This window comes from Urtica dioica, chromosome 12 (assembly GCF_054948205.1).
Source record: "Urtica dioica subsp. dioica isolate 48M chromosome 12, U.dioica_male_clone48M_v1_H2, whole genome shotgun sequence".
Taxonomy (NCBI): Eukaryota; Viridiplantae; Streptophyta; class Magnoliopsida; order Rosales; family Urticaceae; genus Urtica; species Urtica dioica.
Genome location: NC_142767.1, coordinates 16,013,151 through 16,035,362, shown reverse-complemented (window position 1 = coordinate 16,035,362; position 22,212 = coordinate 16,013,151). Strand labels below are relative to the sequence as shown.

The window sequence follows — 22,212 nt, the reverse complement described above, 5'->3', positions numbered from 1 at the left end:
ATTTTAATAGATATTGTCTTCAAGCAGAACTATGATTTTGTTGTAATTTAGTCCAAATTGTGACTCTGTAACTTTTGAACACAAATTATCAAGTCGATAAAATATACATGATTTAATATGGGGTAGTTAGGCGTATGGTCACTTTAAACTCCTTGCATTAAAATTTAAAAATATAGTATAATTATATAAAAATCAAGAAAAATAACCCAAACTAAAGCAAAACACATAAACTATAGCGCATGCATGCATGAGTTAAGATATTATTTTAATATTTGAAGAAGTGAACTATTATTTTAATGGAAACTAATTATTAGACTAGCTATTCCATACATTTTCTTCATTTAATATTTTAAAATAAAATATTTGTTTAAGTTAATCAAATCACTGTATTAATTTACATTTGTTTGTATTTAGTTTTTTGTGTGAAGTGTTCTAAAACTGTGCTATTTGAATGGATAGGTCTTTTTAAGTGGTATCAGTGGTGGTGCTAGAATTTATAGCCAGGGGCAAATTGATTATTTTTTTCTTTCTAAAAAGGGCGTGTAAGATAAAAATATGATTTTTTATTTATTTATTTTTTTTTTTATTTTTTTTATTTTTATAATTTGGAGTAAAAGTTGTAAATTTATAAGTGGTGTGTAAGTAAAAAAAATTCAAGAGGGACGAATATGAACAAAATTATATAATTTTGAAATAAAAATATAAATATTATTGTAATTTTTTTAAATTTAAAAGTAAAAGTAAATTTTTTGAAAAGTCCCACCCTAAGTTTAACTTTAAACTGCCTCCGCCTTGGAGTGGGTCGTTTCTTTCGAAAGTCAGAAGAACTAGGCCTTTTTTCCCTCGGTAAACAATATATATATATATATATATATATATATATATATATATATATATATATATATATATATATATTAATATTTTAAAATCAAATATATATTAAAAAAAATGTTCCTATTTAACCGCGTATTTCAGTCCTTACTATATACTATCTGATACAATGAGGAATTTTATATTTCTATATTGATAACTTCGTCAAAATTATTGATTTTGTAACTCTTTAACGCAAACTATCGTTTTTATAATCGATAAAATGTACATGATTATTAATATTTTAAAATCATATATATATATATATATATATATATTAAAAAAATTAACAATTAGAATTTATGTAATTTTTTCTTCTTTTTTGACGAAAATGACTAATGTGGCTAAATTACAATACATTGCTCACGAGTTTCGGGACATCAAATAATTCTTACCAACAAATAATACTTTTATTCAGTAACAAACAAAGATGGTGCTCCATATATATACATACAGACAATTAAAAAAAGTTTCTTGGAGCAGCGCAGCTCACTTTATTTATTTTAAAACGATACAATAATGTTTGGTAACATAATTCTCTTTCCATCTCTCATTATTACCATATCTCACGACCCCCCAGTACTGCTGGACCTACATGATCAGCAACCACGACGGTCGAACACGGCGTCGTATTGAAGCCGTTGAAATTAGACTTGAAGACATAACAATACGCACCCATCTCCGGAAACCCTAGCCAGTCTCCGACCTCCATCTCCGGTAGCCGGTGGCCCTTCAGCACCACGTCCTGCGAATCGCACGTCGGCCCAAAAACTGTGGACTCAAACCACGTCGCTTCTTGTCCCTGGCATGCCTGGAGATTCTCCAATAAGGGCACGCACGTCAAGTCAGTCCCGTTCCCACCTCCGATGACCACTCTCCCAAGAAATGACCCGTAAATGCCGTCGTTTATCCAGTACTCCCTCTTATCTCCCCGAGCCCGCTTCCCGACGATCTTCACCGCCAGACTGAACGCCGACTCCGCGAAGAACCGCCCCGGCTCCGCAATGAGGCTAAGACCCGCATTGAAGTCTCCGCATTGACCCGCATCTATGTCAACAATGTTGACATCTCATAGTGAAACGCAAAAATAGATGTCAACATTGTTGACATAGGTGGTGGTATTTTGGGAAAAATTAGTCTTTTGGTGGAAAGTGAGAAAAAATTATAAAATTGGTGGCAAATGGGGTAATTTCATAATTCTTTTAAACCAAATTATAGGAGAGTGAGTATAATAATGGTGTTTTAAAGCGATACACGATCTATCGATGGCTCTTTAATCATTTGTGAAATTTTCATTATGAAACAATACATGATCTACAAATTCCAGCGGGGTCATGTACTGCGTTCTTCACACAACCATTTTTATTTTTTGCGGAATAATGGTATAAGGTATGATTATACCACCGTGATGAGCTTTGTAGATTGCAAATGGTGTTATTAAGTAGCGGATAGGGGACACATTAATAAAATTGAATTTTTTTTAAAGATACAAAATATATAATAAAGGATCTAGCGGCTAACTAGCCATTTGAAACTTTGGCCTTGGCAAAATAGCCAACATTTCACAATTTGAAGTAAAATAACCCAAACTTTAAAAAACCCAATAATATTCTTAGACCCAAACAGTAAGACATCAAACTAGAATACCCAAATCATTCAATCGTCAAAATACCCTATAAAATCGTGCCCAGAGATCGATCGAATAGCTTCGGAGACACAGGACCTTCGAACTCGTTGAATCGGAGGTCGAGAAACTTCAGGCGAGGAAGTGAAAGCACCGACGTCTGATAACAACCGGCGAATCAGTTGTTGGAGAGATTGAGTTTCGTGAAGGATTATCAGACTCCGCGAGAAGCTTCCGATCTTGGAGAATCCTCATTGCTTGGAGCTTTTTTAGGGTTCTGATTCAAATAGAAGGCGTCCCTGGAGAGTCGAGCCTCGTCCGGACATTCGTCGGCACTGCTCGAATCTTCCGGCGAGAGCGACGATCGGTGGTGGTGGTGGTGGTTCAATGATGGATCGACTTATGGTTTGATTAAGATCGGATTTGATCGACGAATATGAGGACGAGAAGAGCGGCTTGAAAGGCTCCGATTGATAATTGGAAAGTGGTTTCACCGTCGATCATCATCACCGCCATCTTCTTCTTCTTCTTCTTCTTCTTCTTCTTCTTCTTCTTCTTCTTCTTCTTCTTCTTCTTCTTCTTGGTTTATCGAACATTGGATTAATTTTTTTGAAAGCGGGATTAAATTTTTTGACATCTTCTCTTTCTTCTTATTTTTCTTCTTTTGGTTTATCAAACAGTGGATTAAATTTTTTGAAAGCATGATTAAATTTTTTGACATCATTTTCGTCTTTTCTTTTCTTCTTCTGATTTATCAAATAGTGGATTAATTTTTTTGAAAGTATGATTAAAGTTTTTGACATCTTCTTATTTTTCTTCTTATGGTTTATTGAAGAGCGGATTAATACATAAAATGCACTAGATTAAAATTTTGGAAGTTTAGATCAATTATATTGAAAATAATTAAGGGTATATTAGTACTTATACATTATAAGTGGCTAAAATGCATGAACTTGTGAAACCTTGACCATTTTGCTAAACACTAAGTTTGAAATGACTAGTTCATACAAAAATTCCTATAATAAAATCATCTAATAATATTACAAATTAATTTTCATGTTCTTAAATTATTAAAACATTGCATAATAACTACACAATCAATGCAATGTTTTTTTTTTTTTTCAATGTAGATAACTAAACTATATCATTCAACAAGTGATATGCACAACCTAGTTTTTACGAAATGCATTCCAAAAAACACTCTTTTGACAATATTAGTAGTAACAAGAAAAATTAACGACAATGTCAATAATCAATAGACTGAACTTTTAAAAAATAAATTTTTACCTCTAATTTTTTTACCCTAATATTTTATATTTTTAGCCCAAAATTATAAAATTTTTCATATTTGCCCCTCTTAAATATTTTGTTTTCTTACATGCCCCTTAGAGAATTAAATTATAAAACAAAATTTAATCAAATTTGCCCTCTCTAGCTACAAATTCTAGCTCCGCCACTGGAAGCATATATCTTGTCTCTTTCCTTTTCAACCATTTTTTTTTTGTAAGAGATTAATCTCCTTCAAATCTGAAAAAGTTTAGACTTGAGAACATAAATAAAGTTTTTAAGTTGATCATCAAGTGTCATGAGCTCAATTGCAAAAAAATATTTTGGATGATAACCGAAAATTAAATTAGGTTTTGCTTCTAGAAAGCAACAAACAATTTGTCAAGACACAAACACGATTTACACGCTACACAAAAAAAAGCAATATACAGTACTTACCTCGTTAAAACGATTACTCAGTTTTTCAAGTTGCATATGAATGATGGAATAATATAACTCCACGCGGTATAGTGATATAAATTCATAGTCTCACAATCTTGCGTCGTGATCTACTTTGGGGTATGTAGATAACACTTATGTCGGGTGCTTGTATTGTGACTTTGACATAAAGATGACACTAGACCAATAAAACAATCCCAACCATTTTCCCTCATTCCTTTAGCCGCTTACAAAATTTGACTAAGGACATTTATAATATGGACTAATTACAAAATTTTCCCCATAACTCTAACATCTTTAAGACTCCACTCCCTGATATTGAAAACCGTACAAAACTTGTCACTACAAGAAATACCACATTTAGCGACGAAACTATTAGCGACGACTTTATCGTCGCTAATAAATCGTCGCTAATCACCCATTTAGCGACGATAATCTCGTCGCTGATTGTTTGGTGCCAAAAATATAAAAGTTTGGCGGCAAAGATAATTAGCGACGAATTTATCGTCGGTAATTTGTTTTTGTCGTCGCTAAGTTCGCGGGAAAATCTTTAGCGACGAAAAACTCGTCGCTAAATAGTTGTGAATTCAGTTAGCGACGATATTATCGTCGCTAATAATTAAGAATTAATTTCGAATTGTAAAGAGGGAAAAATCCCTCCAATTTAATTAAAACGAAAACATTTAGCGACGATCAAATCGTCGCTAAATATTTAAATGTCGTCGCTATACATTTAGCGACGATCAAATCGTCGCTAAATGATTTCGAATTTTAACGAATTTTAAAGAGGGAAAAATCCCTCCAATTTAATTAAAACGAAATGATTTAGCGACGAGAATATCGTCGCTAAAGATGTACAAAAACATTTAGCGACGAATAAGTCGTCGTTAAATGCCTGATTATGAACTGAAAACGTAAGTTCAATTAGCGACGAATTGTAACAATTCAGCGACGATAAAATCGTCGCTAAATGTCTTTAAATACCAGATCGCGCGTTTCAGTTTTCTCCATTTCAGTTCACTCATTTCAACCTAAATCCCCAAATCAAAAACGCATTTTATCCCCTCCCCGTCCTCCGCCGCCGTTGTCCTCCGCCGCCGCTATCCTCCGCGCCTCCGCTGTTGTCCTCCGCCGCCGCTGTCCTCCGCCAATCCTCTTCGGTCCTCACGTCTCTCTCTCTCCTAACCGGCCTCTCTCTCTCCTAACCGGCCTCTCTCTCTCCTCACGGTTTTCTCTCTCCGGCCGCGCGTCTGAAGCTGCGCCGTCCTCCGCCGGCTTTCTCTCTCCTCACGTCTGTAAGTCGCTATCCCTCTCTCTATCTCTCTCACTTTCACTGCTCTCTCTCTCCCTTTTCTGCTCTCTCTCTCTCCCCTCCGGTCCTCACGCATCTCTCTCCCCATTTGCAGGTCACCCGAGTCCCGCCGCCATCCTCCGCCGTTCCGCCGCCGACGCCGAAGTCCTTCAGTCTGCGATATATACAAGTATGTATATATATACATATATAAATATTAATATTTACATAAATGTTTAAACTATGTATAAGTATAATTATTTATATATATATAAATATAAATTAGGATTAGATATATAAATATTTATATTACGAAAAAAAAATATATAATAATAATAATTAGCGACGATAAAATCGTCGCTAATTATTATTCCACACAACGTTTTAGCGACGACTTTGTCGTCGCTAATTCACGCGGGAATTTTTCCCGCGTCTATTAGCGACGACAAAGTCGTCGCTAATTATCTGTTTCACAACGAAAAAAACTTCTCGTCACAACATTTAGCGACGACTTTGTCGTCGCTAATTGACGCGGGATTTTTTCCCGCGGTAATTAGCGACGACAAATTCGTCGCTAATTGTCTGTTTCAAAATGAAAAAAAACTTCTCGTCACAACATTTAGGGACGACTTTATCGTCGCTAAATATTTACCGACGATTAAATCGTCGCTAAGATCATCGCTAAATACATTTAGCGACGATTTTAGGGTTATTACCGACGAAAAAAATCGTCGGTAAATGTTATAAATGTTGAAGTGTGTCTAATAATCCTACATCGTAACAAATGTAGTGTTTTTTGTCACGTTTTTAGCCCGTGAATTGATTTTTTCTTTGTGAAATTATCAACATAGCCCTAGATATCATATTAATAGGTATTTTTTTTTATAAGCATATCATATTTCAATGTAAAACACAGCCATGGATGAATCAAAATCTGAACTGAATACATCTTTCAAAAAACGGAATCTGTAAACTCTAATTTTAAGGAGATAATTTTGATGATTGTTGAAAACTCTTGCCGATCCTTCCATCGGGGTGAATAATCTCTAGTAAGACTCTTGGCCTCAATGAACGCGGCGGCGAGGGGTTTACCTCGACGGAGATGAGGGCGACGATGAGAACGCCGTGCGCGTTGGCGCAGGGATAAGGCCGAGGAGCTCGTTGGTGGAGTTCGCTTGGTGGTGCGATCACATTCTCGAGATCCTTGAGCTCTTCCTTCGCCGACTTCGTGTCCTCGAAGAACTTGCTATTGGCATTTGATTAACCAATTGGATCGGAGAGAGAAAGAGAAGAAGAAGAAGAAGAAGAAGAAGAAGAAGAAGAAGAAGAAGAAGAAGAAGAAGAAGAAGAAGAAGGAGAAGAAGTACAAATAGGAATTGAATGAGAGGAATAAATGTAAAGAGGTTTCCTCTGTTTGGTTGGTCGGAGAGAGACAAAGAAGAAGAAGATGTAGAAATAGGAAAACGAAGAAGACGAAGGAGTCTGGTTTTAGTATAGTCAAAATTGTGTTGGAATCCCCAACCATTTTTGTTTGTTTTGAACAAAATTAATAAAATAGGGTTCGTGTATGTATATACTATATTTTACATATTTGCGTGTGTACATGTCTGTATATCCTGGCTATACATGTGTGTGTGGGTTTGTGTATATGCAAATTTTTTTAGGAGCTGTGTATATGTATTTTGTTCGTGTGTTCAACTCCAATCCTCTCAATGTTACCGCAACACGACTTGTGCACATCGGAACAATACTTTACACAATGGAAGTTATTTGCATTTGTGTTTTCCTTTGGCAAATTCATCACCTCCCAAGTCTCATTTTTTTCTTCTATGCTCACAATTCTTTCAATAGAACATCTCTCCACTGTGAAATATATAGAGCTCCCTGTATACGTACAACTAGGAATCTCTCCAAAACAAATGCTCTAAATTTGGGGACAGGTTTAGCTAGGAGATCGACGTAATAAAGGATATAATATGGATATTTTGTGTAGGCCAAGACTCCTTTCCTAAGAGCTATAGGTTCTAATTCTCTTTGTGTTTATCAAACAGACTCACGCTATGGATTCTTCTATGGGTAAATATCGGTGAATAGTTGACTAAAGCTAGTTTATACCTAAGCTCTCGGATCTAACTTTCCTCTTTTGGTGAGAGAGAGAGAGAGAGAGAGAGAGAGAGAGAGAGAGAGAGAGAGAGAGAGAGAGAGATCATGTGAAAACTCGTGCCCTTTGATGTTCATTTGGAGTGCCTGTATCACGTGCACGGTACCGTATGAAAGCAACAAGATTGGTTGCGGAATAAAAATCTATTTTTTTAGAGCAAATAATGAAAATCTATTTAATTAGGTAAAAAAATGAAGTCGACAGATCAACTTATAGTGATATTTAATTAATTTATTTGCTTATCTTTCAACAGGATTAATTTTCGTTGTAATTCAATAAATATTGCTAGTATATGGTAAATAATATTGAAGAAAAGAAGTCTTAATTAATTTTGGAAAATGGAATCATTCAGTCTTTAAAATTGTATTAATGTTCCTTCATTTCTCACTAGTAGAAAAATGACTTTTAATGGCGCCTCTTTAATGGCGTTAGTGAAAAAAAACGCCATTAAAAATAATTATTGTATTTTCGAGATTGTGTTTAAAGCAAAAGACGAATTAGAGAGCGCCACGTCACTTTCGGAAGAGGTACAACAAAAAAATATTCATGGCGTTTAAATTTGAAACGCCATTAAAAAATATAAACCAACTATTGAATGCCATGTGGTTAAAATTATATATGATGACATTTAAAATAAAAACGCCATTAAAAATGTTAAAATTTCGCTGTTGACATGTGAGAATTGAATATATAATAGCGTTCCTTTTTCAAACGCCAATAAAAGATTTATACCAAGCCACGCGGTAGCCACACGGCGTTTTGTGGTTGGGTTAGAGTTGTAATGGCGTGCAGAATTTGAACGCAATTAAAGATATGTTTAAATTATTTTTACAGAACGCACTCTACCATATTCTGAGGCATATACAAAATCATAAAACTAATATAATATAAGCATGTGTGTGTAGACGATATAAGGGATTAATAATTATTGTCATATGTAGGGTAACGAAAATGTGTATCAGTTAGGAAATACATTTATCGTAGCTTTATGATGAATCCACAGGATATTTATTTATCAATATTGTTCTCGTTTCATTGAATTATTCGCGAATACGTAAATTATAATAAAGGAAATTCTTTACTTTTGGAGTCGCGTAAACTCATCACCACACAATTACACAAACAAATTACAAGACGCTTGACATTAAGTGAACACATTGCGTGAGATTTTTATATACCCCACGCGTTATCGTTATCATTTCTTACCGTATGATATATCGCCAAATGTTCACTCCAGTGGAGCTATACGTCATCAGCAACCACGATGGTCGAACACGGCGTCGTATTGAAGCCGTTGAAATTAGACTTGAAGACATAACAATACGCACCCATCTCCGGAAACCCTAGCCAGTCTCCGACCTCCATCTCCGGCAACCGGTGACCCTTCAGCACCGTGTCTAGAGAATCGCACGTCTGTCCGAAAACGGTGGACTCGAACCATGTCGCAGTGTCGATCTCGTTGCATGCATTATTCCCAAATAAGGGCACGCACTTCAAGTCGCTTATTCCGTTGCCCGTTCCGGTCACGACTCTCCCCAGAAACGACCCGTAAATCCCGTCGTTTATCCAGTACTCCCTCTCCTCTCTCCGGGCCCGCTTCCCGACGATCCTCACCGCCAGACTGAACGCCGACTCCGCGAAGAACCGCCCCGGCTCCGCCATGAGGCTAAGACTACCCTCTTTGCACTCGCCGCCGAAATGCTCGGAAACTGCCGAGTTGATGGCTGAGGCTGCGTCCTCGAAGACATCGTCCACGGCGAAGAACCCGCCGCCGACGTTCAACACGCTCATCCACGGCATGCCGAGATTCTCCGCAGTGTCGAAGACTTTTTTCGCTGCAGCGATGGCGGCGGTGTAGGAGTGGGGGTTTGTGGCGGCGCTTCCTACGTGGAACGACACTCCGATGACGGAGAGACGATATTTTATGGCGGCACTGAGGAGCGTCTCGACCTCGTCCGGGAGAGCGCCGTACTTAAACCCTAACGGCCGTACGGCTCCAGATTCGGTTGGAGGCTTGATTCGGAGGAGGAGGGTACACCTCGGGTGGAGCTTCCGAATCTTGTGGAGTTCGGAGACGGAGTCAAAGGTGGTGAGGTTGACTCCGGCGGCGGCGGCGAACTCGACGTCGGAGTTGAGCTTGCACGGGTTGGCGAAGATGATTCTGTCGGGGGAGACTCCGAGGGCGAGCACTGCCTCGATCTCGGCTCTGGAAGCGCAGTCGAAGGCAGAGCCAACGGCGGCGAGGGCGGCGAGGAGGGTCGGGTCAGGATTGCACTTGACGGCGTAGAACGGGCGATACTCCGGCAGAGAGTGGGCCCACCTCTCCATCAAACTTGCCACGACGCCCAAGTCGAGGACGTAGAAAGGGTGGTCGGAGTTGAGAGTGAGAGATCGCATGAATCCAAGGTCTTTTTTCGTGATTGACACTACTTTGCCTTTGATCAAGGGTGATTCTGTCATAATCTCTAGGTAGCTTTTGGAGTAGTTTGGAATTGAACCCATTTTCTGATGCAAAACTATTATTATGGGAGAGTATAACAGTGATGGTGTTCCAAAGAGATATGATATATCGGTCGATCTTTGGTGATTTGGAAAATGGGTCTTCATGAATCAATATATATAGTACTGAGGTTTGAAATCCCGGGGAAACCGGACAAAAACCAATCTGGAAACCGTTTTTTTCAAAGTTCTGGTAACGGTCACTATTACATATATGACATTTAAAGACTTGAATTTTAAGACGTTTTCTAAATTGAACAACTTCAATAGTCTAAATTCCAATGTTAGCTTTTCAAGTCATCTAGAAAATGACTCCTATAAACATTTCAAGACACTTGAAAACCTTCGAACAAATATTTTAAGTCACTTTAAAAATGACTTTAAATGAGTATATATTTTTAAGACGTTTAAAGTACAATTTTAAAAGATATTGTTATGTTTTTTTAAAAAACGACTTTGTAAATAACTTTTTTTGTATGTAAAGTCATTTTATAAATATCTTCAAAAATCTTCTTAAAGTTGTTTTATAAATGACTTCAAATACCTTCTTTGAATTACTTATCAATCATTTTTTAATATAATGCAAATAACTGTTAACGCCGTTTTTGGGTTAACACTTAGAACCGTCTGTGGTTCGGTCTAGGGCCGGACCCTATGACCGCACGTAGGTTGGGTGTGGTAAAATTTTCTCTTCTCATCGTCTTTGCCTCACCAGAAAGAGGTTTCCGGTTTCCCGTCACCCCGTGATTAGTTCACCTTCGTGTTCGTCGTGTTTGTCGGATTCTTCACGTTCTTCGGATTCGTCGAGTCCTTCTAGTTATTCGTGTTCTTCGGGCTATTCGCGTTCTTCGGGTTCTTCGAGTTCTTCGTGTTCGTCGTGTTCTTCGCCTGAAAAGACATGAAACGTGAACTAGAGGGACGCATAGGGGTTTCCCTTGGCGCGCGCTCCGACGCTCAACATTAGTCGAGGTGGGGGGCTTATCTCTCGTCTCAAGTGTCAAGAGAGAAAAATATAGTGAGTCGGGAGTGAAACAGAGATTTTCTAAGTCGAGAAAGACTTACCTTGAGAGTGGATGAAGACGGGGTATTTATAGTTTTTCATATTGGAGCTTGAGTTGGTTTTGGAGGCAATTGAGCCTTGGAGGTCGTTTTTGGCCGTGGTGTTCCTTGGATGCCGATAGTTCTATGCCGATAGTTTCATGCCGATAGTCTCGGCCATGAAGGTCGCCGATAGTTTCATGCCGATAGTCTCGGCTATGAAGGTCGCCGATAGTTTTTTGCCGAAAGTCTCGGCCATGAAGTTCGCCGATGGTCTAACGCCGATTGTTTTGTTTCGATAGTCTTTTCCGCCGATAGTTCAAAGATTCTTGTCTTTGCCGATAGTCTTACTTTGCCGAAGATTTTAGGACGCCGATAGTTTGGTCTTGAACTTCGCCGATAGTTTGGTCTTGAACTTCGCCGATAGTCTTGCTTTTCCAAAAGCTTTATGTTGCCGATAGTTTGATCTCGAACTTTGCCTATAGTATGGCCGTCGATAATTCAAGGATTCTTCCCTTTGCCGATTCTTGTCGTTTTTGCTCTCGGGGTATCATTTTTATCTTGTGAAAATGACGGCATAACAATAACTTTCATATATGTGGGTAACTTCCACGTTTATTGATGAAAAAAAATTCAAACGTTTGAATAATCATAATTTATTGCTAAAAAATCATAATTTATTGCTAAAAAATCATAATTCATTGCGTTTTTTTTATTATTTCCATGTATTTAGGTAACTGCCACATTTGTTGATGAAACAAAACCTTCCACGTTTGAAATTCTTATCTATTGCGTTTTATTTATTTATTTATAATTTCCATGTTAGTTGGTAACTTCACGATTCTTTAACTATTTTAGGGGATCCATTAATTTCTCTTACCCATGACAGTAAATAATTAACAAATATGAGTTTTGTCAAACATAAATATACGTGACTAATACTCCAATGAAAAAAATTAAAAGGAAAAAAAAAAACCTAACCATTATCCTTCAAAGAGGAAGAAGAAGTCGAAAAGCGGTGGATGCGGCAGAGCCGACTATTGTTGATTTAGAAGCTTATAAGGAAAAGAAGAGGCTACCAAAAAAGAGAAGGATTTGAAGACATATTTTATTTTTTAAAAAATGTCATTTAACATACATTCGTTTTTATTTTTTGCAGTCAAGAGATTCTCTTAGTGAATTGAAGAAATTGGTATGGATCTGTATCGATCCATTCTTAAAGTAAAATCCAAGCCGTCTGCGGTGTGTTCATTTTTTCGGGATTGCCTAACAGAATAGACGGTATGAATGCGTTACCAGGTTTTTTTCGTTTTAGATCTATATACGTGTTAATTTTTCATAGTCTAGGGTTTTGTGGTTTTATGTTGTACTGATTGTGTTGATCTCATACATTACTTTTTTGAGGATTTCATATAGCTATAGAACACATAATTTTGACCAGAAGAAAGCTCTTTGTTTTAAGAAATTGAATATCATTGAAGATATCATTTATTACGAGGAGAGGCTGCCTTGGTGCAAATAAACTATTATGTCAAAACCGGTCTATCTACACCACAAAGTCAAAACCTCTAAGCTCATGGAGGAGGCTTCTTTGCGTTGGTAATACTCTTAAAGGTTGTGTCTAATACTTAGAAATGTTGTGCATGATAGAATTAGTAATACTCTCATACTGTGTATGATTTCGGCTGTTGGTTTTGTCTGTGTATGCTAGGTGGACCTGACTTACTGTGGCGAGTCCAGCATGAGCAAGAGCAGCAACGAGTGTGCATATTCTCTTTCAGTCGGATATATATATTTTTTTTGCTTCAATCTTTCAGTCGGATTTAGTCGTACTATTTTTAATGCTCTTTTTATGTATATATATCATTGTAATCTAACACTTTACATTATGGATTTTTTGTAAAATATATCAGGATTTCTTCTTTGTTTGCATTTTATCAAATGTATTGTTATATAATGCTTTCATATTAAACTATTAAAATCTAAAAAAGAAAAATAAAAGGGAATTGGATATAAAATATAAAAATCCATATTTGGAGGTTGTTTTTTATCTTCAGAATTTGGAATCTTTTCTAGATTTGAAGACGTTTTATAAACATCTTCAAAACATAGACACGTAAGCAAATTTTGAATTTTTTTGCCCATGTGGACCTTTTTTTAAGTCATTTTTCATGATTTGGAGTTATTTTTCTTATAGATTTGATGACGTTCTTTTAAATGTCTTTAAAATGCATTTACACGTCAGCAATATTACGCCTACGTGGATAATTGTTTAAGTCATTTTTTTTAGATATGGAGTCGTTTTTTTAGAGATCTGAAGACGTTTTATAAACGTCTTGAAAAACATAGACTTTTTAAGTCACTCACATAGAGTTCATTTTTCTAAACGACTCCGAATATTTTTTAAGTCAAGTTCATGATGTCTTAAAATGCAATATATGTAGTAGTGGGTATGTACAAAACTGTTCACTTTCCGTTTTTTCTTGGATTATGAGGAAACCGCTCCGATTTCCGTGGAAATCGTCCACATTCCGTTTATCTTTAGGCAAATTTTTACGCATTCCGACGGAAATTTATCGGTAAGTGGTCAAATACCGACAATTTTTAAAATCTGATGATATTTAGTATTCTTCACGAAATTCGTCGTTAGTTTGTGATGATTTAGTTCAAATTCGTAGATTTTAACTTCATTATTGTGTTTAAACTTTAATTGGAGTTTGTATCCAATTTTTTTCAAGTTTTTTGTTACATTAGAAAATAGGATTTATATTTAAATGTGTTTTTGACTTATTTTGTTAAACTAGTTGTAGAATATGAAATTTTTATGTACAATTAGTTGATTTTATGAATATCGTCATTATTTTGATTTTGTACTTTTCTTTTTCATTTTTTGCTTTCGGTATTTTGATCTTTGATATACACTAGATATGCATGATCTGCCAATTCCAGTGGGGTCAACTAGATCGGTTAGCCAGCTGGAGGCGGTTAAGCAGTTAGAGTCAATGAAATGAGTTGACTGAAGCTACGGAATGAATGTAGATTGTATATAAATACATATTAACACATGATGTAATTATTAAATCATTTTTGAGAAATACAGAGATCATCATAGAGAGTTCTTATTCCTCTCTAAGATCCAAACACTTTGTGATTCTTTCTGTGTATGTATATACTATATTTGACATATATGCGTGTGTACATGTCTGTATATCCTGGCTATACATGTGTGTGTGGGTTTGTGTATATGCAAATTTTTTTAGAAGCTGTGTATATGTATTTTGTTCGTGTGTTCAACTCCAATCCTCTCAATGTTACCGCAACACGACTTGTGCACATCGGAACAATACTTTACACAGTGGAAGTTATTTGCATTTGTGTTTTCCTTTGGCAAATTCATCACCTCCCAAGTCTCATTTTTTTCTTCTATGCTCACAATTCTTTCAATAGAACATCTCTCCACTGTGAAATATATAGAGCCTCCTGTATAGAACTAGGAATCTCTCCATATCAAATGCTCTAAAATTTGGGGACATGTTTAGCTAGGAGATCGACATAATAAAGGATATAATATGGATATTTTGTGTAGGCCAAGACTCCTTTCCTAAGAGCTATAGGTTCTAATTCTCTTTGTGTTTATCAAACAGACTCACGCTATGGATTCTTCTATGGGTAAATATTGGTGAATAGTTGACTAAAGCTAGTTTATACCTAAGCTCTCGGATCTAACTTTCCTCTTTTGGAGAGAGAGAGAGAGATCGTGTGAAAACTCGTGCCCTTTGATGTTCATTTGGAGTGCATGTATCACGTGCACGGTACCGTATGAAAGCAACAAGATTGGTTGCGGAATAAAAATCTATTTTTTAGAGCAAACAATGAAAATCTATTTAATTAGGTAAAAAAAATGAAGTCGACAGATCAACTTAGATATTTAATTAATTTATTTGCTTATCTTTCAACAGGATTAATTTTTGTTGTAATTCAATAAATATTGCTAGTATATGATAAATAATATTGAAGAAAAGAACTCTTAATTAATTTTGGAAATTGGCCTCATTCAGTCTTTAAAATTGTATTAATGTTCCTTCATTTCTATATTGTTTTTGAAAGAGAGGAATGCATAATAACAAAACTTTACAAAAAAATAAATTTAATGAGGAATATACAAAATCATAAAACTAATATAATATAAGCATGTGTGTATAGACGATATAAGGGATTATAATTATTGTCATATGTAGGGTAACGAAAATGTGTATCAGTTAGGAAATACATTTATCGTAGCTTTATGATGAATCCACAGGATATTTATTTATCAATATTGTTCTCGTTTCATTGAATTATTCGCGAATACGTAAATTATAATAAAGGAAATCCTTTACTTTTGGAGTCACATAAACTCATCACCACACAATTACACAAACAAATTACAAGACGCTTGACATTAAGTGAACACACTGCGTGAGATTTTTATATACCCCACGCGTTATCGTTATCATTTCTTACCGTATGATATATCGCCAAATGCTCACTCCAGTGGAGCTATACGTGATCAGCAACCACGATGGTCGAACACGGCGTCGTATTGAAGCCGTTGAAATTAGACTTGAAGACATAACAATACGCACCCATCTCCGGAAACCCTAGCCAGTCTCCGACCTCCATCTCCGGCAACCGGTGACCCTTCAGCACTGTGTCTAGAGAATCGCACGTCTGTCCGAAAACGGTGGACTCGAACCATGTCGCAGTGTCGATCTCGTTGCATGCATTATTCCCAAATAAGGGCACGCACGTCAAGTCGCTTATTCCGTTGCCCGTTCCGGTCACGACTCTCCCCAGAAACGACCCGTAAATCCCGTCGTTTATCCAGTACTCCCTCTCCTCTCTCCGGGCCCGCTTCCCGACGATCCTCACCGCCAGACTGAACGCCGACTCCGCGAAGAACCGCCCCGGCTCCGCCATGAGGCTAAGACCACCGCCGCCGAAATGCTCGGAAACTGCGGAGTTGATGGCCGAGGCCGCGTCCTCGAAGACATCGTCCACGGCGAAGAACCCGCCGCCGACGTTCAACATGCTCATCCGCGGCATCCCGAGATACTCCGCAGCGTCGAAGACTTTCTTCGCTGCAGCGATGGCGGCAGTGTAGGAGTGGGGGTTTGTGGCGGCGCTTCCTACGTGGAACGACACTCCGACGACGGAGAGACGATATTTTATGGCGGCACTGAGGAGCGTCTCGACCTCGTCCGGGAGAGCGCCGTACTTAAACCCTAACGGCCGTACGGATCCGGATTCAATTGGAGGCTTGATTCGGAGGAGGAGGGTACACCTCGGGTGGAGCTTCCGAATCTTGTGGAGTTCGGAGACGGAGTCAAAGGTGGTGAGGTTGACTCCGGCGGCGGCGGCGAACTCGACGTCGGAGTTGAGCTTGCACGGGTTGGCGAAGATGATTCTGTCGGGGGAGACTCCGAGGGCGAGCACGGCCTCGATCTCGGCTCGGGAAGCGCAGTCGAAGGCAGAGCCAACGGCAGCGAGGGCTGCGAGGAGGGTCGGGTCAGGATTGCACTTGACGGCGTAGAACGGGCGATACTCCGGCAGAGAGTGGGCCCACCTCTCCATCAAACTTGCCACGACGCCCAAGTCGAGGACGTAGAAAGGGTGGTCGGAGTTGAGAGTGAGAGATCGCATGAATTCAAGGTCTTTTTTCGTGATTGACACTACTTTGCCTTTGATCAAGGGTGATTCTGTCATAATCTCTAGGTAGCTTTTGGAGTAGTTTGGAATTGAACCCATTTTCTGATGCAAAACTATTATTATGGGAGAGTATAACAGTGATGGTGTTCCCAAGAGATATGATATATCGGTCGATCTTTGGTGATTTGGAAAGTGGGTCTTCATGAATCAATATATATAGTACTGAGGTTTGAAATCCCGGGGAAATCGGACGAAAACCAATCTGGAAACCGTTTTTTTTTAAGTTCTGGTAACGTATGTACAAAACTGTTCACTTTCCGTTTTTTCTTGGATTCCGAGGAAACCGCTCCGATTTCCGTGGAAATCGTCCACATTCCGTTTATCTTTAGGCAAATTTTTACGCATTCCGACGGAAATTTATCGGTAAGTGGTCAAATACCGACAATTTTTAAAATCTGATGATATTTAGTATTCTTCACGAAATTCGTCGTTAGTTTGTGATGATTTAGTTCAAATTCGTAGTTTTTAACTTCATTATTGTGTTTAAACTTTAATTGGAGTTTGTATCCAATTTTTTTCAAGTTTTTTGTTACATTAGAAAATAGGATTTATATTTAAATGTGTTTTTGACTTATTTTGTTAAATTAGTTGTAGAATATGAAATTTTATCTACAATTAGTTGATTTGATGAATATTGTCATTATTTTGATTTTGTATTTTTTTTTTTTCATTTTTTGCTTTCGGTATTTTGATCTTTGATATACCTAGATATGCATGATCTGCCAATTCCAGTGGGGTCAACTAGATCTATGATTAGCGACATTGACACTTAATGCATAACGTGGCCAACAACTAAATCTTTTTTGTGGAAGCATGGTATGGTAAGCAAAATCGTAATATCCTTAATAGACACGGCGGAGCCAGCTCACAATTTTAGTCTAAAATTATATGATCTTTTTTTTCAACCCCTCCCCGGTGAATATGCATAAACTAAAATTGACTTATACAATACCCCAACTATGTCGTAAGCCTTCGTCTATAAACCATCGTCTACTTCGGGCAGAGAAAGGTTTTTATCGGTGTCAAGATGATCTTCTTGTCCAACGTTTTGTGTGGATACCAATTAGTTCAAGAATGGTGTCCCAAATCACATTATTTAAGTAATTTTTAGATTTATTAAATGAAAAAGAAAAAAAAATGAGAGAGTCAAGTTTTTTTGTAAACTTTTCTGGCTAGATACAAAAAATAAAATAAAAAATTAACTGACTATTTTTATAAAAATTTGTAATTATATTTTACTTTTCTAAACAATTAATTATTTTGATTTCTTATATTTTTTTTTTGTATATATTGTCCCTCTTTCTTAATTAAAAAAATCAGCTTTCCATAGAAAATTAGCTAAATGAAAACTGTTGCAGTAAGGTAAATATAAATGTATACCCCCATATATATTTATCAAGTTTTTTAAAAAATTATTAACCACAAAAAACATAATAAATTTAATACGTTATAAATATCTAAACTTTAATTTAATTATGTTTGAATAATTTCACATAAATTTTATGAATTAAGTAAGAGTCTATTATGCTAAATCACGATTAACAGTCTAATATAATTTTCACAAAAGTCTTACAAATTAATTTAAAATTTGTTGGATCCTTCTGTGGCATGGTTTAGTTTGGAAAAACAATTTTATTTAAGTACGTTGTTCAAGACAAGATGGAAGAAGTTATTCAAGACCCGAGTTACTAACGTCACTTTGCACCCGTGCGAATAAAACAAGAAATATCATGTTTTCTGTTTTTATATTATTTGGTGAATATGCTCTGATATTTGGTTTCCGAGAATATCAAGTTCGCGAGAGATTTTATGGTAACATAATAAAACTCATGTTGAGTCGAAGTAGGTTATTCACTTTTCTGTTAGGTAAAATCACGTCACCTTAAACCTTGAACCAGTCTCTCTACTTTGGAGATCATCATCGACAACTAGTTATTGGTGCTTGCAACTGTTGTACAACTTTATTTGAGTTTGTAAGCGCGTGTTTTTGCATTGACGTGCTTGTCAATCTTCGGGAAAGGATTGAGTGAAAGTGAGAGGAAATCTCACATCTAAGGGGAGTTTAGATTGCAGATCCATTAGAGAAGTCAAAGACACGAGGTGTTTGCAGAGGAAATCCTCAGCCTTAATATTCACGTACCTTTGACTATTGAGATTATCAGTCCCCCTGAGTAGGTGTTTTTATCACCAAACAAGGTTACCAAACCTCTCGAGTCCTTTATTGCTTTCTCTTGATTGCTTGTTTGATTGTTGTTTGATTTTAATATGGCTAAAAACAATCAGTTGTTCAACAAGTTATTTCACCCACTAGTTGAACAACAATCTTAATCACGTTAAGTAATTTCAAAATTTATTAAATGTGGAATACCCTCACCCTCAGCTCGCCTAAGATTCAAATGCTACAATTATAATTCAACCTTATCTCTTTCTCATCTCTATCTCACTACCTTAAACAATGTCACCACCACCTCGTGTTTTTCAATTGATCCAACCTCTCTCTGTAATCACTAAAAGAGTCATAAGAGCAAGAAAAGGCTGCATGTTGGCCACCTAACTAAGCCCTCTTTTTTAGGGTTTTGGACCGCTCTCACCCGCTTCGAAAAAGTGAAAAGTATGTTATATAATATCTTTTTCCCGAGCGTGATTCTAGCGAGTTTTCAAATGTATTTGAAGGTTATTTGATATTTTATGGTGAATTTAAAATTTTGGGTGCTAAATTGAGCTGCGGGAGTCACTTAGAAGAAAACATGAGTCAAAACATATCAAAAAGGCAACTTTTGAGCAAAGTCACCTCTTTTTGGAGGTGGTCAACGTTCTGGCGCGCCGCGCTGAAGTCCAGAAACAGATCGCGCTCAAATCAAGCTAGCAGCGTGCCGGGAAGAGCAATTTTTTGGAAATTTCCGCCATGGCGCGCCGCGCCATTCAAGTGCACATGACAAGCACCTCCGAGGTCATCATCAATGTCGCCAACGACAGCCTCGTCATCCAAGATGTCCTTAGCGAAAAGGAAATGATATTTCCTTAGTAAAAAAAATTGCAAAGCATACCGCGCTATAAAAGAAGCGCGTTGCGCCAATGCAAAAAACAACAATTTTTGTTACCCAATTTTTGACGTCTTTGAGCTTTTGGATCCAATCCAAAGACCCATATTGCTCTAAAAAACACCCTAAACCTAATATTTCCTTTATTTTTTAGTTTTTCATATTGTGTTTGACTACTTTGGAGAGCTTTTTGAAGAGAGAAAAATTGTTCTTCGTTGGAATCGACGCCTCCGACGAATCTCTTGAACTCTAACTCAATTGTTCTTCTTTCTTCTCTTCTTTGATTTATTTTGATGCTCTAGATTATTGTTGAACATCAATTATTTAATATGAATTCGTTTTTAGTTTTATTATGTGTTCTTTTGCTTTTGATTATTATTTTATGCTTAGCTTTGTTTATGGATTCCGTTAGCGGCTAAATTTTCATGGGGCTGCGACGTAGCCCGAGCCAATGTTAACGCATTGATGATGCTCTTATTTTCTTCTATTGCTCGTTCCCAATTATTTTTTTTCTTGATTATTAGTCATACTTGTTAGTTCATTGATTAGTTACCTTTGAATTATTCTATATGATTTGTTTGCTACTCGAGAGAGAGTAAATTTATCATGTTTTTTGTTATAATCATCACGATCGACCTAGGTTAGTAGACAACTCTAGGTGAAACTGTAATCGTTTGAATTCTTGTTCTTTATGCGTGTGATTGTTTTAATAGGATTAGAAGCCGAAAGGATAACAATTCGTCAATTGCATAGGTTTGTCGGAACGCTCGAGAGATGCTAGGGAATATGTTAGAAATTGTGAGATTGGTAACATAGGAACGAGACAACAATAGACAATGAAATTCTGATTAGTCACAAAGGCAAGATGTCGCACACAATGTGTTGACAATGTGTCCGACAACTTGCTTGAACACAGATAATGGATAATCAACAAACAGTGCGACAAATAAACGACACACAATATGGTTACCCAGTTCGGTGCAACATAACCTACATCTGGGGGCACTCTGCCAGTGGAAATGATTTCACTATATAGTAGTCAATAGTACAAGCAAGGTCTTATACCGTTCATTTCATAATCGTCTCCCGATAACTGATTACAACACAAAATCAACGCCCTAGAGACTATTACCACGAGTGAATACCTAGACCAGGGACTCCCTCTAAATTTGAGATCATCCTCAATTCCACTCTTCGAGCAAACGCCTATGCTCGGATGACTTCAGTCTTCAAACGCACGTGAGTCTTCAATCACGTAAACACATAACCCAAATCACACAAACACTCAATCTTCTGGAATAGTGTTTGAGGAATTACACCGCTCTTCTCAATACACAAAGCCTCCCAATCCGCCGGTCTTGCACGTCTAGGAGTTCTAAGTGTTTTGATAAAGCGTCAAGGCTGCTAAGGGGGGAGCGCATGGCTTTTATAGCAGCTGTACAATACCTGGAAGTGTATCTAGGGTTTCCTTACCCATTCTCGCAAGAATATCACGCAGTAAAGACACCAGCGAGGCAATCTGGCAAAACTGGAAACTTGCCCGAAATACTGTCTGCACACAGGAGGAAGGATGTCGTACCAGAAGCTGGAGCATGAAGACCGACATCTTTCCAAACAACTTGCACTAAAAAATAAAGCCAACATATAACGTAACAACAGACAAAATAGGGATAGTCAACGTAGTTGGTTCGTGGTGAAGTCGTAGCCCTGCTTTTCTCTTTGATTTACAAATCGTTATTGTTTTTTATTTATTTTTATTAGTCGTTTAAAACCATCTCTACATTACTTTGAAATCAATTCGCGTCAAGCTAAAAAAATCGTTAATATTGCTAGTCCTCGTGGGATCAATACTCGCACTTATTGTACACTATTTTACTTGGGCGACACATGCGCTTGTGTGTGTTGATTTATTCGCAACAAGTTTTTGGCGCCATTGTCGGGGACTAGTTTATTTTAGCGAAAGAAATAGTTCGTTCTTACAATTTGATTTCTTTTATTATTTGTTTTTTTAACTTTTGTGTTCACTTTGTTTTTTGAAGGTGCATGCGAAAGGACGGTACTTTGAAGCTTCTTTCGCTAGATCCCGAGATAGAAAAAAATGTGCAAAAAGAATCTGAAAAAGGCAAAAGCACAAGAGATGGGGAGACGCGCCAAATTAAGACTCTGTTCGAATACGGCTTGCTGCCGGACGATACGACACAATCGTCCATCGTGC

General features: G+C 37.2%; 2 protein-coding genes and 1 pseudogene across 2 annotated transcripts; all 3 read right to left on the bottom strand.

Annotated features, from left to right (window-relative positions):
- Nucleotides 1-1,426: 1,426 nt before the first annotated feature.
- Nucleotides 1,427-2,749, bottom strand: LOC149379573 (ornithine decarboxylase-like). The gene is made up of 2 exons (XM_089604036.1): nucleotides 2,653-2,749; nucleotides 1,427-1,917 (listed from the first exon to the last, which is right to left on the bottom strand). Exons 1-2 carry the CDS (start codon nucleotides 2,747-2,749, stop codon nucleotides 1,427-1,429), a joined length of 588 nt encoding a protein of 195 aa, XP_089460162.1.
- A 5,911-nt stretch (nucleotides 2,750-8,660) lies between these two features.
- On the bottom strand, nucleotides 8,661-10,343 carry LOC149379572 (ornithine decarboxylase pseudogene; annotated as a pseudogene).
- A 5,090-nt stretch (nucleotides 10,344-15,433) lies between these two features.
- Nucleotides 15,434-16,912, bottom strand: LOC149379571 (ornithine decarboxylase-like). The gene has a single exon (XM_089603827.1). The coding sequence runs from the start codon at nucleotides 16,888-16,890 to the stop codon at nucleotides 15,748-15,750; it is 1,143 nt and encodes a 380-aa protein (XP_089459953.1). The 5' UTR covers nucleotides 16,891-16,912; the 3' UTR covers nucleotides 15,434-15,747.
- Nucleotides 16,913-22,212: the final 5,300 nt, after the last annotated feature.

Excerpts from the sequence above, each read along its gene's own strand:
- LOC149379573 (XM_089604036.1), bottom strand. The coding sequence starts at position 2,749 with ATGAGGATTCTCCAAGATCGGAAGCTTCTCGCGGAGTCTGATAATCCT. Across the intron at positions 1,918-2,652 it reads TTCGCCGGTTGTTATCAGAC|ATGCGGGTCAATGCGGAGAC; the intron begins GTCGGTGCTTTC and ends TTGTTGACATAG.
- LOC149379571 (XM_089603827.1), bottom strand. The coding sequence starts at position 16,890 with ATGCGATCTCTCACTCTCAACTCCGACCACCCTTTCTACGTCCTCGAC.